Genomic DNA, 14,913 nt, shown 5'->3' on the forward strand with positions numbered 1-14,913 from the left:
TTTTACTATTTTGAAAAATTCAAAACTAAAAACCACATGAAAACAACAAAGAACACATGGTCTTATATTTTTGTTTCTATTTTTTATTTTTTTTGTGTGGTCATTTAAATTTTTTGTTTTTTTTATTATATCTCTAAACTTGTATTCTTAAATTAATTTAATCTATGTATCTAGATTTTTTTGTGTGTAATAATTTAAATTTTTCATTATTTCGATTACACCCTTAGATATGTATTTTCGAGTCTGTTTAACATTTGTATTTTTTTTTTATCGTGGGGAATTGAGGGGTCCCTAGTACACAATGGCTCTTGGCTGGGACTGTCACACTCTTTCTATAACCCCCCCGACCTCGCCCACACAGGCATACAAGCAGAGCGGGTAAGACTAGGTTGGAACTCGAGCCTTGGCTCTTGAATAGATACAGATAATACACATGGCCGCGTGGATTCAAAGACTCAAAACATGTAACCTTGTGGTACCCAAGATCTCAAACACAATTGGACCGTATCTCGAAGGGTTTAACCTTTGTATTTTGCGGTAAATAGAGTGTGAAATATATTTTATCAACTTATTTTATTTTATACATAAAAGTATATGAGTTAAATTGGTTCGAAAATACAAATCTAGTGGTGTGATTAAAACAACAAAAAGTTCGAATAGTTACACAAAAAAGGTCAAACTGTTCAAGTATAATGGTTAAATTGATTCAAAAAATTAAGTTAAGAAATGTGATCAAAATAACGAAAAATTTAAATAATTATAAATATATATATATAAATACAGGAGTAAAATTATAAAATTGACCATATATTTATCACTTATCATTTATTATTTATTTATTTATGCTTGTTAAATTCTACATGTCGTCATTGCCGTAAGACTTGGCAGATTGGAGGGTCATGTGATCACGTTGCTGAGGCCGTGGCATCATCTAATCTAAGTTGACTATGATTTTGTTAATTAATTAATAGACATCATCACGTTAAGGCTGCTGTGGGCTCCTAACACGCCATCTATCGTATGTGACTTTTATCACCTTTAGCAATTTACATACGCAAGAAAATTAAATTATATATGCACATATAATACTTGCGTATATCTTGTATGTATTGTGACCAAAATATTATTGATAATTAATGCTCAATATATTTGCTTAGAGGGCACGACAGTTGTCCCGAATTGCGGGTAGAATTTCGGGTTAATGAATTTGTAAAATAATGATCGTAAGGATTGTTTCGAAGTTTGTTGAAAAAGTCACTCTAATACTTATGTCAGATGTAAAATAATAATAAAAATAGAACAAACAAGTAGAAGATTGTAATTGAGAATATTTGTTTTAGGGGTGAAATTTTTATTTATTTATAGTAGTTTAGAGATAATTTTTTATTTATAATTATGTCTCATTATTAGATGTCATCTAAGAATAGTGACTCTAGACAAATTTGAAAAGATTAGTCGTGAAAATCGTCTTAAAATTTAGAAAGAAGGACTTCGCTCAAGTTTATCAAGATTATGATTAATTATCAAGTTTTAAGATATAATCCTAAATTACGATCTAATTTATAGCTTAATTCTTGTGAAAGATCTTTTTTGAGGTCTCCTTTGTAAGTTGAGTTAGGTTTAGATAAATTTTTGAAATCAAAAATTGCCTGTAGGCCAAGGATAGTAGGGCACGGTAGTTCTAGACCAAGGTTGGCTTAGCATGGTAGGTAGAGACCGAAAGTGACGTATTAGTTAAGTAAATTCTCGAGCATTATCAATTATTGTCCTCTAACAAGAAATATCCATTATAGTGGGTGAATTGTTACATCACATTAGTAAAATAACTTAGTATCACTATTTGACCAAATATTTTTTATTTATCAACGTAAAAATTAACCTTACATAATAAAAATTAATCAATATCATAGAAGTAATAAAATCGAGTTGATAATTGGTAAAGAGGAAATTTGATATGATAAAAATATTAAAATGAATTAAGTGTCCAATTTGAGAATATTGATGACATGGGGTGATCCCACAAAGGCTGATTTGTTAATGAGGGGAAGAATCCCAAGCATTAATGGGGGTATCAGACCTTGGTCAATGCAAGAGAGTGGTGTTCAAGATATATCATTTAATTAATTCTATCAATGTTATAGCAACAAATATAGTTTTATATATATATATATATACATACATATATTTATATATATATTTGCTCATCTACTTTTATATATTTTTTTTGTAATCATTTAAATTTTTTGTTGTTTTGATTATACCATTGAACCTGTATTTTTGAGTTAATTTAACCCATATATTTTGATGTGAACAGAGTATGATGTGTACTTTATCATATAATTTTATATATTTTTTTACATATAAAAGTACATGAATTAAATTGACTTAAAAATACAGGTCCATAAGTGTAAAGGAAACAACAAAAAGTTTAAATGATTACACAAAAAAATATTAATGTAAATTAAATTAATTCAAAAATTAGATTCGAATGTGTAATTAAAATAACGAAAAATTCAGATTACCATACACAAAAAAAAAGAAGTGAAAATATAAGGGTAAAAATATGGATTTAACTTAAAGTTGATTATTTATAGTTTGAACTATGAAATATTTTAAATATTTTGTTCCTATACATACAAAAAATAAATATAATTCGAAGTGAATGTAATTTTATTCTATATATATTTAGTCGTTTAATATGTGGTTCATTTAGAGATATTTAGACATCGATTTAATTTAACAAATTTTATTTAACTTTAGCACTTCCATTATTAAAAATAAAAAGGTTATTTGGATAGTTAATTTTGATATTTAGAATGAGTACATTAATATATTAAATATTTATATTAATATAAGATATAATATAATATATTAATTTACGAATATTACTTTTTCAAGTGTCAGAAATAAGCATTGAAATAACATTTAAAAAAAAAAAAAAAAAATCTCATCCCTGTACATTGACCTTCTTGTAAACATTGAACCACACAAGGAATACAAATTGGTGTTTGTGTCCTCTTTTATTTTTATTTTTAATTATTAAAAATAAAATTATAAAATATTATCTGGGTATATTTTATTAGTGTGTACATATATATATATATATCTTATATTAAAAGATTATGTTAGGATGCCATTTTTTTTTAATATAGGATATATGAGGTCTTCGATCAATGTATAAAGTTTGGTCGAGATCGTTTTTTTTTTTCCGAAAACCTATGACTCTCACACTCTTAGTTGGACAGACAAACACGTGAGCTGCTGGTCGAAACTTGGACTTTACTCCCAAAAATATATGTAGATTAGTGACAATTGTACGAAGACAAATTCGATCCGATCTCGTTCTTATGGTAAACTAAACGCTTGAGCATATAGAATACATCATCTATGCTACTCAAAGACTTAAGATACCATTTTATTTTGTCATAATAATAATAATCATAAATGCACTAAGTCTAAAACTATTAAAAAAATCATACTTTGATGTTAGGAAGACAAAATCAACTCCTTTCACAAGAAATAGATCCGCACAATGTGGTATATATGTGGGTTGTAATAATTAAAAAAGGTGGCAATTAGTTTGATCTTTGGTTCAGTTATTAATTTTAGTCAATTTTTAGTCAGGCCCGGTTTAGAACTAGTCTAACATGGAAAACTGATTGAAAATAAAGTAACATTATTTATTAATCATAAATAATAATATAATATATTATTAAAATATTCAAAATCGATTAGATTAGATCAAATTGAACCGTTTTGATCCAATTTAATCTCGACTTAATCGCTCTGATCCAGATCAAATAAATATTCCTTAAATCAAAAAAACTTAAAAAAAAATAATTATATTATATGATATAACTCAAAGATGTTCTCCCACTCGTGTCGAGTCCAACGACAGGCATACAAGGAGGGTGATGCCCTCCCTTTGATTTTGTCTAGGTCAATACAAGCATTATTACTTGACGTGGTTAATATAATAATTTTGTATGATAACTACCCTAAAAATATATATACACACATAATTAACCAAATAAACCATTAATCCTAGTGTAAGAGCTTTCCTTAGACATAACCAAATATATATAGAGATAGATACTTAGATTTTAATTTTTATTCACTAATTATAGCTAGGGTTAAGAATTTTTTATATTAACAGTTATTCGATTGTCACACGTCGATCAAAACTATTCTCCTTAATCTTACCATCATTTAATTAACCTTTAATTAGTGAACTGTGGTTAAACCTCTGGCGTGAAGAAATATGCAAAATGGGTTAGAAAATTTAGTATAATATTTCCAAAGTTGAAGTCTTCTAAGCTGATGAGTTGATTTAAACAATGGATTTAAATGATGAAAGAGTGGAAAAGGGATGTGTAGTTGACAATTTCAAGATCTCATCCCAACCCTACATTTCTTAATCGGGATTAATATTATGATATTTATATTAATATGATAGAAATTAAATCTAAAACATCAAATTCATATTCTTACTCTTATATTTATATATATATATATATATATATATTTTAATCATTCAAAATTTTCATTGTCTCGATTACACTTCTAAACTTGATTTTTGAATTAATTTAATGCATGTTCTTTGATCTTTTTTCGTATAGCAACTCAAGCTTTTCATTATTTTGATTACATTTATAGACTTGCAATTTTTAGTCAATTTAATCCACGTACTTTCATGTGTAAAAAAAAAAAAAAAGATAAAGTAAGATAATAAAGCATACATTACAATCTATTCAAGTTAGAGATTAAATTAACTCGATGTTTAGAGGTATAATTAAAATAATAAAAAATTTGAGTTACTACATGAACAAAAAAAAAAAAATTAAAGCATAAGGGTTAAATTAACTAAAAAATGAAGATTCAGAAATGTAATCGAAATAAAAAAATGTAAAAGTATAAAGAGAAAAATATAAATTTAATCAATATAATACGATAATACACGAATATCTAAATAACATTTTATTTTTTAATTTGTCCCTTAGTTTATGTGGGATTTCGTAGTGGGCTCGTATTCCATGAAGATGAAGGAAGGAGATGATGATCTCAGAGCTGTTTAATTATTTATTTTTGTAATGAATTGAGCATTAATGGTGAAACTAACATGTTACATGTATGCATGCATGGTTTAATTGTTTCTTTTCTCTGTCACACCTCCAATACAATTAATAATGTCTTTTTTTTACTAATCTTATATTATAGTTCTTGACCTTATATCAGGTATATAATATTACAACAATTAATACCAATCATGCCATTTCTTCTTTATTTTAAGATACTTCACAGATATATATAAATATATATATTTATATACCCTTTAACAACATTTAGATGTGCAAAGTAAAAATAAGTACAAAATAGAGATATGAGAGGGTTACATATCATAGGATACAAATATATAACAATTATATATGGAACAAAACCAACTAAAAACAAACCTTAAAATCAAATAACCCTACAGGTTATAAAGTCAACTCAACAAGTATATATATAACTATTTATTGAATAAATTAACTAACGTTATAGAACAATTCTCTAGAATAAAATATTATATACAATGAATACTATTCTTAAGAAGTTATTTCAAGTTTAAGGTGAATTAATGAGCTAATAATACTATTATTATTGAAGTCTAACAAGAAGAAGTATTCATGTCAATCTCAATTATAATTCCAAGACATAGTAGAAGAAAATTAGCATAGATTTGGTCTCGTCCAGCCTAACTTTAATTAAGACTCAGTTTTATTAAACCTAACTTTATGAACAAAATGAGATGATGAGTTCTATTTTGTTCATCATTAAGAGATTTCTCTCTTTTTACTAAATAGAAATATTAAATTCTTTTCGTTGCATCAATTTCAAAGAGAAAATATATAGGAAATGATGTCTTTTAACATTTTAAGTAATTAAAATATATAGGATTTGAAAATACAACTTTCATTAGTAGGTTAAATGGTAGGGTAAGCGGCGCCGAAGATACATAATACCTAGGGAAAAACCTATAGATGGCTAGAAAATAATATTAATTAAATATTGCGGGTAACTCCATTAATTTGTGTTACTCTTTGAGTACCTAATTGAAGTCAAAACTTAGATGCGTCCTTGTGCTTCTAATTCTATTGATTCGTCTTTGAGACGAGGGAATTGACTTTGGTGGGCATCTAGCTAAAGCACCGTTCATCCCTCTTAAATCTCTTCTTCTTCTTCTTCTTCTTCTTAGAGAGAGAGAGAGAGAGAGAGAGAGAGAGAGAGACTGCAATTTGGAGTTGATGGGTAGAGAGGAAGACAGTGCTGAAATGGAAATTGATCTTTCCCTGAAGCTAGATTCCAAAGATGATGAAGCCAGAGAAGATGAACAGTTGCAGGCAGATGATCCACAACAAAAGCAAGAAGAAGATGATGATAATGATGGTGAAGAAGAAGAAGAGGAAGAAGAAGAAGAAGAAGAAGAAGATGCATCACAAGATACTTCTTCCCCAGAAAATTTCAGGCCAGAAGAGGTAAGATCAGCAACAAATTCTTCATATACAACAACCCAGCATTCGGATGTCTGTTTGATCTTACGAGTCTTACGGTGTTTGTCTCCTCCTTTATTGAGATTTGGGACCGATATTTGATGGGGATCCATGAACCGGGTTTTGCTAAGAACTAGCTAATTGTTAAGACTTTTTCATTTTTGGATTAGATTCGATGATCTTTTGACTAATGAAGCAGCTGTTTCATGCTAGCTGTCTGCGTTGCAGATGGATATGAACCGGATGAAGGAAGAGAACAAGATGCTGAGGAAGGCCATAGACCAAACCATGAAGAATTACTACGATTTGCAGATGAAGTTCGATGTAATCCAACGAAATAATACCCAAAAGAAGGTAATTATTAGTATTGATCAAAGTGAATTAATCAACCCTCAATCTCTTGGTCTCTCTTCCAAATTATCATCAATATATAGTTTTAATTCTGTGCTTTAATTCCTTCAGGATCACAGCACGTTCCTCTCTCTCAGCAACGGAAACGGCGCCGCCTTTCACGAGCTGAGCTCAAGTCCAAGGCCTTTAGATATCAACAGTCAAACTCCATCGTCGCCTTTACGGGAAGAAGATAATAGAGAGAGAGATTTAGGATTGTCCTTAACGCTTCAAACCAGTAGAAGTCAACAAGATGGAGAAGGCGGCAAAGAAGAAAACAAAGAATTAGATGCAAAGAGGATCGCAAGCACCGTTCAAAGCAAGCTGCCAGTGGCCAGAAATATCAAACCTCATGCTCCTCCTCCACCTAACCGGAAAGCTAGGGTTTCGGTTCGAGCCAGATGCCAATCAGCCACTGTAAGTTCATCGTCAGTTCATGTACTAGCTCGCTAGCAATCTAATTGTGCTTGTGGTCCTTTAATGAAACCCTAAATGAATGATCTTCAGATGAATGATGGTTGCCAATGGAGAAAATACGGTCAAAAGATCGCGAAAGGAAACCCTTGCCCACGAGCATACTATCGCTGCACCGTGGCTCCCGGATGCCCGGTTAGGAAACAGGTTGGATCGAGGTCTTGATTTTCTATGCTTGATTTACGTATTTCAGGGAATCTGTAGACTCAAATTAAAATATTTCGTTCTTATAAGGTCTTTCTTTTTCTTAATTTGATCTCGAATTCAGGTGCAAAGGTGCTTGGAGGACATGTCAATACTGATCACAACCTATGAAGGAACACACAATCATCCACTCCCAGTGGGGGCAACAGCCATGGCATCAACAGCTTCAGCAGCTGCATCATTTACCCTAGTAGATTCAAGCAATCCTCTGACTAATTCAAGCTTCACCCAACAATCCTATAGTCCCTTTCCAAACCCCAGCTCTCACATGATCATGATGAACCCGGCCTTCTCGACTACTGTTAGAAACTTAAACCCTAATGACCCTTCCAAAGGGATTGTTCTTGACCTCACCAACACTACTACTGCTTATGATCAAACCCGTCAAATGTTCCCGGCTACCAGTTCTTTCAACTCTCCCACAGCAGCCCAATTAGGCCTCCTTAATGCTGATCTTTTCGCTAGACCTAGAGGGGTAGACGAGGCGGCCGGCTGGAAAGGGCATCATCAAGATATGATCAACAAGTCATTAGCCGAGAATGTGAGTACTGCAATTGCCTCTGATCCTAAGCTTAGGGTTGCTGTCGCGGCTGCAATCTCATCGCTCATTACCAAAGAAACCCACCCGAATCGCCCTACGGGGCCTTCTTTAGCTCCTAATAAGGATGGGGAGGGTGGCAGCTCTAGCTCCAACAATTGGGTTCTTGAGTCCCTTTCTTCAAGGCATTCGCCTTGAAGCAAACAACCTTAATCTACATATCAATCACTTTTGATCCATACAAATAGATTAATTTTATGATCTCCTTGTTCTAATTTTATATTTTCTCCGGATTTTTCTTTGCTTTGCATGGTCATGATCGATCTTTCCTCTCATGAATTTGATCAACTCCAGCGGGTTGCTAACAAACACACAAACAGTACTAATGTCGAAATTGACATTAATTGTTTGGTTTTCCTATGTACTATGTATTTAGTTGAGTACTTCTGTGTGCTGTGATTTCATGGGAGTTCTTGAATCTTGGAACAGTACACGACAACTTAGAACTTGGAATGTTTATATTAGTTTCTATGTATCTGTTGAACCTTAAAACTAGTGCATGAGCTTTACAAATCAAGAAAATTTAGATAAACTAATAAACTAATTGACTAATTAATATTGTTGTGTCATGAGTAAAAACTCATTAAAAGATCAAAAAAGTTCAAAAGACCAAAATAACTTTTTGAGGTAAAAATGTGTAAATTTTTCAAGGGTGGTCTTGTACAACGTGCAAACTGGATAATTCTAACATTTAAAAATCTGTCCGAAAGTTATATAAAAAAGATAGACCATAAAGAATTCTAATCCTAATAAGATTTTAAAATATTGGGATAAATGTTATTCATAAAAAATTTTAATTCTAGTAAATTTAGGAAAACTCTATACTTATCTATAAATAAACAGGCTATCATCCAAAAAAATGTATGACTCTGATACTGGTTTCAATACAATATTCAAGTGTGTTCAGTGTTTAATTTAAACATAAGAGTATTTGCGTTAGGAATTTTCTTGTACCTTTTGATCATTTTCTTTCTCGCAGACTCAAGCAACTTGACGATGACGTTTCTAGCTACTAGATAAATTCATTATTGTGCTCGAGTGACAACAAATATAATACAACTTAATTAACTAACACATTCTATATATATATATATTACATTATTGTTGAACTTTCACATCAAGTTTAATTCTAATTAACTTGTACGCATTAATTACTATCGGCTAATTAAGTTCTTTTGGGTGTTTAATGGTTAAATTAAACTAACCCAGAAATGAGTTTGCCTTGAGACAACATTATTTGGATAGGCTTTTGCAGCTAAAGCTAAATGCCAAAGAAGGTGGATGCAGCCTAGCTATGGGTATTAATTGCCTCTATATATATTAATGAAATTTAGGGTTCCATTTAGTGGCGAGATAACCTGAAAGGGTAAAATTATTACATTATTTTTAAAAGAGTAATAAATTTTTACTTGTCACTTGTTTTATTTGTCAAGTAACTAAAAAATGGCGTGGGTTACTCTATCCTATCCAAATTTAAGAAATAAATCTGCAAATTTAATTAACTTTCGAATCTTAGTATCAAAGAATCCAAAACAGATTTGGTAGGTTCGTCACTACCTAAATTTGACTTGACAAATCCTCTATCAGTTTGTAACTGTCAAAATCTAAAATCTCAAAAGTAATATTTAGCATCGCTTAGTCCATATATAAAGGGCAAAGTCCTTATAGGTATAGGTAAAGCAATTAAATACAAAACCTCTTGTAGTGTAGATGCTCCATCGCACACGTTTGGGAGTCAAAGTTATAAATTCGAGTTTGACTTTATATGGTTGTCGATTATCTACATATATTCATGGAGCTACAACTCAAGTTTCAACCCCATGACCTATCCTACTTGCTAGTCCCGAGTTGGATGGACTGCGATTTATAGGGAAAGCGGGACACTCCGACCAAAAGTCATCACAAGAGGGACTTCTCGATTTTTGCATTTCAAAAAACAAAGCAATTAAATACATCGTGCTCACTACATATCTTTTATTTGAGCTAGTAACTAACTTAAGTCCATAAACTAAACAAAAACCTAACTGTCACCTCTTATTATAAATACTCATATCAAAACAAACTTTAATGATTAGACTAAAAAATCATCATTTAATCAACTAATTAAAGAGCTTGAAAGCTTTGGTCCATCCTCCATTAACTTAGTTTCATAAAGGTATTGGTTGAAACCAAAAGATTAAAGATGGTTTAATCTCATTAAGTCATAACTAAATATGTGTTTGGTTTGTTTCAATTATTTGCTGATTTTTCTTTTCTTTTTCATTATCTCCATTACAACATTCTTTGCCATCCATATTTGTCTCTGTTAATAAAGTATTTTTCCAAAATACCCTTTTTGCATTTTTTAAGAAATAAAATTAATTCCATTAATAAAATTTAAACTCACGACCTATTAATAATAATTAATTTTTGAAAATAAATTCTACCACTACACATAAACTCAATTTATTTAACATATTGCCTGAAATAATTAAAAAATATATTATAATAGTCAAATACGTAAATAAAATTTGAACTCATGACCTCTTAAAAATAATTAATTTCACAAAATAACTTCTGTCACTACACGAAAACTCAAAATAACTAAATAACTAAATAACTTAATAAAATTTTATTTATTTATATAAAATATATATGCCAAAATAAAGCAAAGTAGGGCCGCTCCTGGACCATTCAATTCCTGTAGCTTGCGCCAATGTGATGGGCTGGGCCGACGATAGAGGAGGGATATTGGGCCTTCTCCAGGGCCCAATACCAGCCTATCAATTTTTCATACAATGGGGGCCCATTAATCATCTCATTTTGTGCACCTTTCAACCTTAATAATAGTTTTCTTAAGACACTCTCTTCTTTTAACATTAACCTTTTGTTACTATATGTTTTTCAAAACTATGGACACTCAATTATAACACTTTTAATAAAATTTATGTATCGATATATTATATATTTATATTAAATATAATACGAATGATATGCTCTAGCTAGATTTTTGACATCATGCTCGTCATGAGTGGTGTTTGTGTGGATTTATGAGCCATATATAGCTTGATTTGGTGCTCCACCCTTCACGTTATGTAGTAGAGTCTATGGACATTATTTATCTCTCGTAGCTATTGTAAGGTTTCGTCTAAGTACGTGGTGGAGCTTTACTTAACTCATCTTTAAAAATAAAAAAAATTAAATAAAAAACATAAGAGATATTTTAAAAAATATATTTTATTGACAAACTTTATAACACTAAAATATTTATTTATATAATATTATAGATTATAAATTATAGAAGTATAGATGAAGGTTAGAGTTTCATCTATAGTGAAAAAAAAAATATGTCATGATTGAAGATTAGGATTTATTAACATTTTTTTTACTAAGTAAAATGATAAGGTTGAATATTTAAGAGTTAATGCTATGTTGTCGCTCGAATATAATAATGAATTTATTAAGTGAAACATCATTATCAAGTTGTTTAGAATCTACAAAAAAGAGAATCATCAAAGGACGTAGAATAATTCCTTTACAAACACTCTAATACTTAAGATAAATATTAAAAATTATATTGAAATCAATATTAAAGACATATCTCCATTTGAATGAGTGTCATTTATATATAAAGGCTTATTGAGTTTTTTAAAATCTATTAAAATTACAATTTTTAAAAATAATATTTATCCTGATAATCTAAAATCTACTAGAATTAGCATTCTTATAAATATTCAAAAATATTATTTGAATATCCAATTATAACACTTTTAATTACAATTGTGTATTAATAATTTCTAATAAATTTTCTTAACAAAATCCAATAAAAGGACAATAGCATTTCAATTACTAATAGCGCCAAATATTTTTTTATGAAATCCCAATTTTATCCCTGAGTTGATATTTCCTTTCCCAATTGTACCCTCCCCTCATTTGTTAAGCAAACGTCTCAACCAGGTGACAACCAACAAAGCAATCACTCTTTTCTCTCTCTCTCTCTCTCTCTCTCACTTTTATGTCACTCCCTGCGTGTTGTTTTCTTGCTTTTGAGGGGAGAGAGAGAGAGAGAGAGGGTGGGGGCCGTTATCCTCAGATTTCTGCTTTTCTCCTCTACTAAAACAGGCTAGGCGCACAATAGCACAACAATGTCCTCCCATCCCACCATCAACGGCGAGCCCAGAACGCGCCCCGCCAACCTCCCCGGCGGCTCCCCTTCCCGTCTGCCTCCGCCGCCACGCCACAACCGCCACCACTACCACCCGCCGCCCCCCGCCTCCTACTCCTCGTCGGCCTCCCTGAAGGGCTGCTGCTGCTGTCTCTTCCTCCTCTTCTCCTTCATCGCCCTCCTCATCCTGGCCATCGTCCTCGTCGTCGTCCTAGCCGTCAAGCCCAAGAAGCCCCAGTTCGACCTCCAGCAAGTCAGCGTCCAGTACGTCGGCATCACCACCCCCGCCCCGGCCGTCGCCGCCGTGGCGCAGCCGTCCTCGGCGGCGGTCTCCCTGAGCATCCGGATGCTTTTCACGGCCGTGAACGACAACAAGGTGGGCATCAAGTACGGCGAGTCGAGGTTCACGGTGATGTACCGAGGCGTGCCGCTGGGGCGAGCGGCGGTGCCGGGATTCTACCAGGCGGCGCACAGCGTTAAGCAGGTAGAAACCACCGTGGTCGTGGATCGGGTGAATCTGCTGCAGGCCGACGCCGCGGACTTGGTGCGGGACGCCACCCTCAACGACCGGGTGGAGCTCCGAGTACTGGGCGATGTCGGGGCTAAGATCCGGATTCTTGGGTTCACTTCGCCTGGCGTGCAGGTTAGCCTTTCCACACTTTTGCCCATCATTCATTCTTACTCGGAATGTACCTTTCTCACGTTTTACTAAATTCTAGCCGTTATTCCCATCAATTCCATAAATTTCACCAAATATATATTATTTTTATTATTTTAATTATACCTCTAAATTTATATTTTAAATTTAATATAAATTTAATATTTTTATTTTTAATTTAATTTTTGTTATTTTCATTATTTCAATTATATTATTATACTTGTGCTTATATTTTTAATTCAATTTAATTCTTATATTTTAATATAAAAAAATGAACTAAGACAACTCAATTTAACCTTTTTTTTTTACCGGGTCAAGTACCGAAATTAAATTAATTTAAAATTTTAAGTTAAGGGTGTTATAAAAACAACAAAAAATTTATATTATCACATAAAAAAATATAAAAATTAAATTAATTAAAAAATTATAAATATAAGAATGTGTAATTGAAATAATAAAAAATTTAAATGATCACATATAAAAAAATATAAAAATAAAAATATGGGTATGATCATAAATTCTTAAAAATTTAATTTGGGCACGGATAAATAAAAAATAAAATTTTATTAATTAATAATAGATATACTATATTTTGAGAATAATAATTTTATAATTATTTATTTATTTATGGTGGGTGTTTTTTGGGCAGGTATCGGTGGATTGTGCGATGGTGATAAGTCCAAGGAAGCAGTCACTAACGTACAAGCAGTGCGGTTTTGATGGATTGAGCGTCTGATCTGATCCCCTTCCCTTCCCTTCCCTTCCCTTCTCTGCTTAAAAGCTAAGCTAAGTTAAGCGTAAGCGAGGCCGGGGAGAAACAGCGACACACACGGATTAGATTCTAACTCCATTTTCTTTCCTTCACTTTCCTTTCTCGGAGAATTTTCCGGGAAAGGAAAAAGAAAAAGAAAAAAAAATTATTCGTTAGGTGTAAGGTTGCTGCTTGTGTTCTACTTCTACTCTAACCTCACTTTTTGGCCACGGAATATTAATTGTTCAGATATTTAAGTTTGATATTTATAATGATAATATTTTATATTAGTGTAAGGAATCAATAAAAGTATTGCACTTAATATTTGAAAGGAAACATTAATCACTCGAAGACGCCCGCATATAAGGGGTGGAGTTCATGCATTTTCTTTAATTTTGTTCGTATTGGACAAACATTATATTATTTGATTTGGATAATATAACAGTTTCATAAAAAATAAAATAAAATTAAAGAGATAGAGTAGAAGAGAGTTTTTATTTTTTTTTTTTTCATTTTTATTAAAGTGGCTTTGCCTTGTGGTTGAAGCAAAGTCCAAATGTACGTGAGTCATTGTACACGTGGGTTCCCACAAGAGGTAATATGATTTTCATCAAAACCATAGGATTCTTTTATTTATATTTGCTCATTTGGTTGGTTGTTTGTTTGTTACATTTTGATGGAATTAATTCTTGGATCTTAAGGTTAATTAATAAAATATTAACATCTCATCTTTAATTTAAGAATTTATTAGGTTTTCCAAACTTTATTTTCTATAGTCCCATGGGGATCAATAACGTACCATTCTTTGTTATAATTGAGTGAAAATATAAAAAAATATATATTTTTTTAGATGACGTTTCATTACGGACATTTCCGTTATTCGGTCTCACAATTTCAATAAAGGATATAAATTAGAGAATCGCAACAGTTAAGATTCAAACACTGGTACACTGCAAACGTGAGGATGAAAAGTCTTTTTCCATGCTCATCCAGACCACTAAACTATGTCTTTCGAGACATATAAAAATACTTATAACTTTATTAAAAGAGTCGTGTGGCATTTAAACTTTTAAAATGTTTCGTTATTAAACACTTTTACTTTAAAAAATAAAACTATTAAATAACTCAACAAAATAAGTAAGAGCACATGCTAATGCTAGTGAG

The 14,913-nt window shown here is 31.6% G+C and overlaps 2 protein-coding genes across 3 annotated transcripts; both read left to right on the top strand.

The window, feature by feature from the left end:
- Positions 1 to 6,150: 6,150 nt before the first annotated feature.
- On the top strand, positions 6,151 to 8,661 carry LOC127793050 (probable WRKY transcription factor 9). 2 transcript variants are annotated; one of them, XM_052323816.1, is made up of 5 exons: positions 6,151 to 6,515; positions 6,759 to 6,884; positions 6,993 to 7,337; positions 7,428 to 7,541; positions 7,663 to 8,661. In XM_052323816.1, the coding sequence occupies exons 1-5, from the start codon at positions 6,285 to 6,287 to the stop codon at positions 8,332 to 8,334; spliced, it is 1,488 nt and encodes a 495-aa protein (XP_052179776.1). In that variant the 5' UTR covers positions 6,151 to 6,284; the 3' UTR covers positions 8,335 to 8,661. The 2 variants fall into 2 exon arrangements, with proteins under 2 accessions (XP_052179776.1, XP_052179775.1); XM_052323815.1 differs by having other exon boundaries at positions 6,156 to 6,515; positions 6,744 to 6,884; positions 7,663 to 8,658.
- Positions 8,662 to 12,160: 3,499 nt separating this feature from the next.
- On the top strand, positions 12,161 to 13,984 carry LOC127793072 (uncharacterized). Its single transcript, XM_052323841.1, has 2 exons — positions 12,161 to 12,983; positions 13,648 to 13,984. Exons 1-2 carry the CDS (start codon positions 12,321 to 12,323, stop codon positions 13,732 to 13,734), a joined length of 750 nt encoding a protein of 249 aa, XP_052179801.1. The 5' UTR covers positions 12,161 to 12,320; the 3' UTR covers positions 13,735 to 13,984.
- The last annotated feature ends 929 nt before the right edge of the window (positions 13,985 to 14,913 follow it).

The sequence above is a fragment of the Diospyros lotus genome, unplaced genomic scaffold, assembly GCF_014633365.1.
Source record: "Diospyros lotus cultivar Yz01 unplaced genomic scaffold, ASM1463336v1 superscaf1, whole genome shotgun sequence".
In the NCBI taxonomy this organism is placed as follows: domain Eukaryota; kingdom Viridiplantae; phylum Streptophyta; class Magnoliopsida; order Ericales; family Ebenaceae; genus Diospyros; species Diospyros lotus.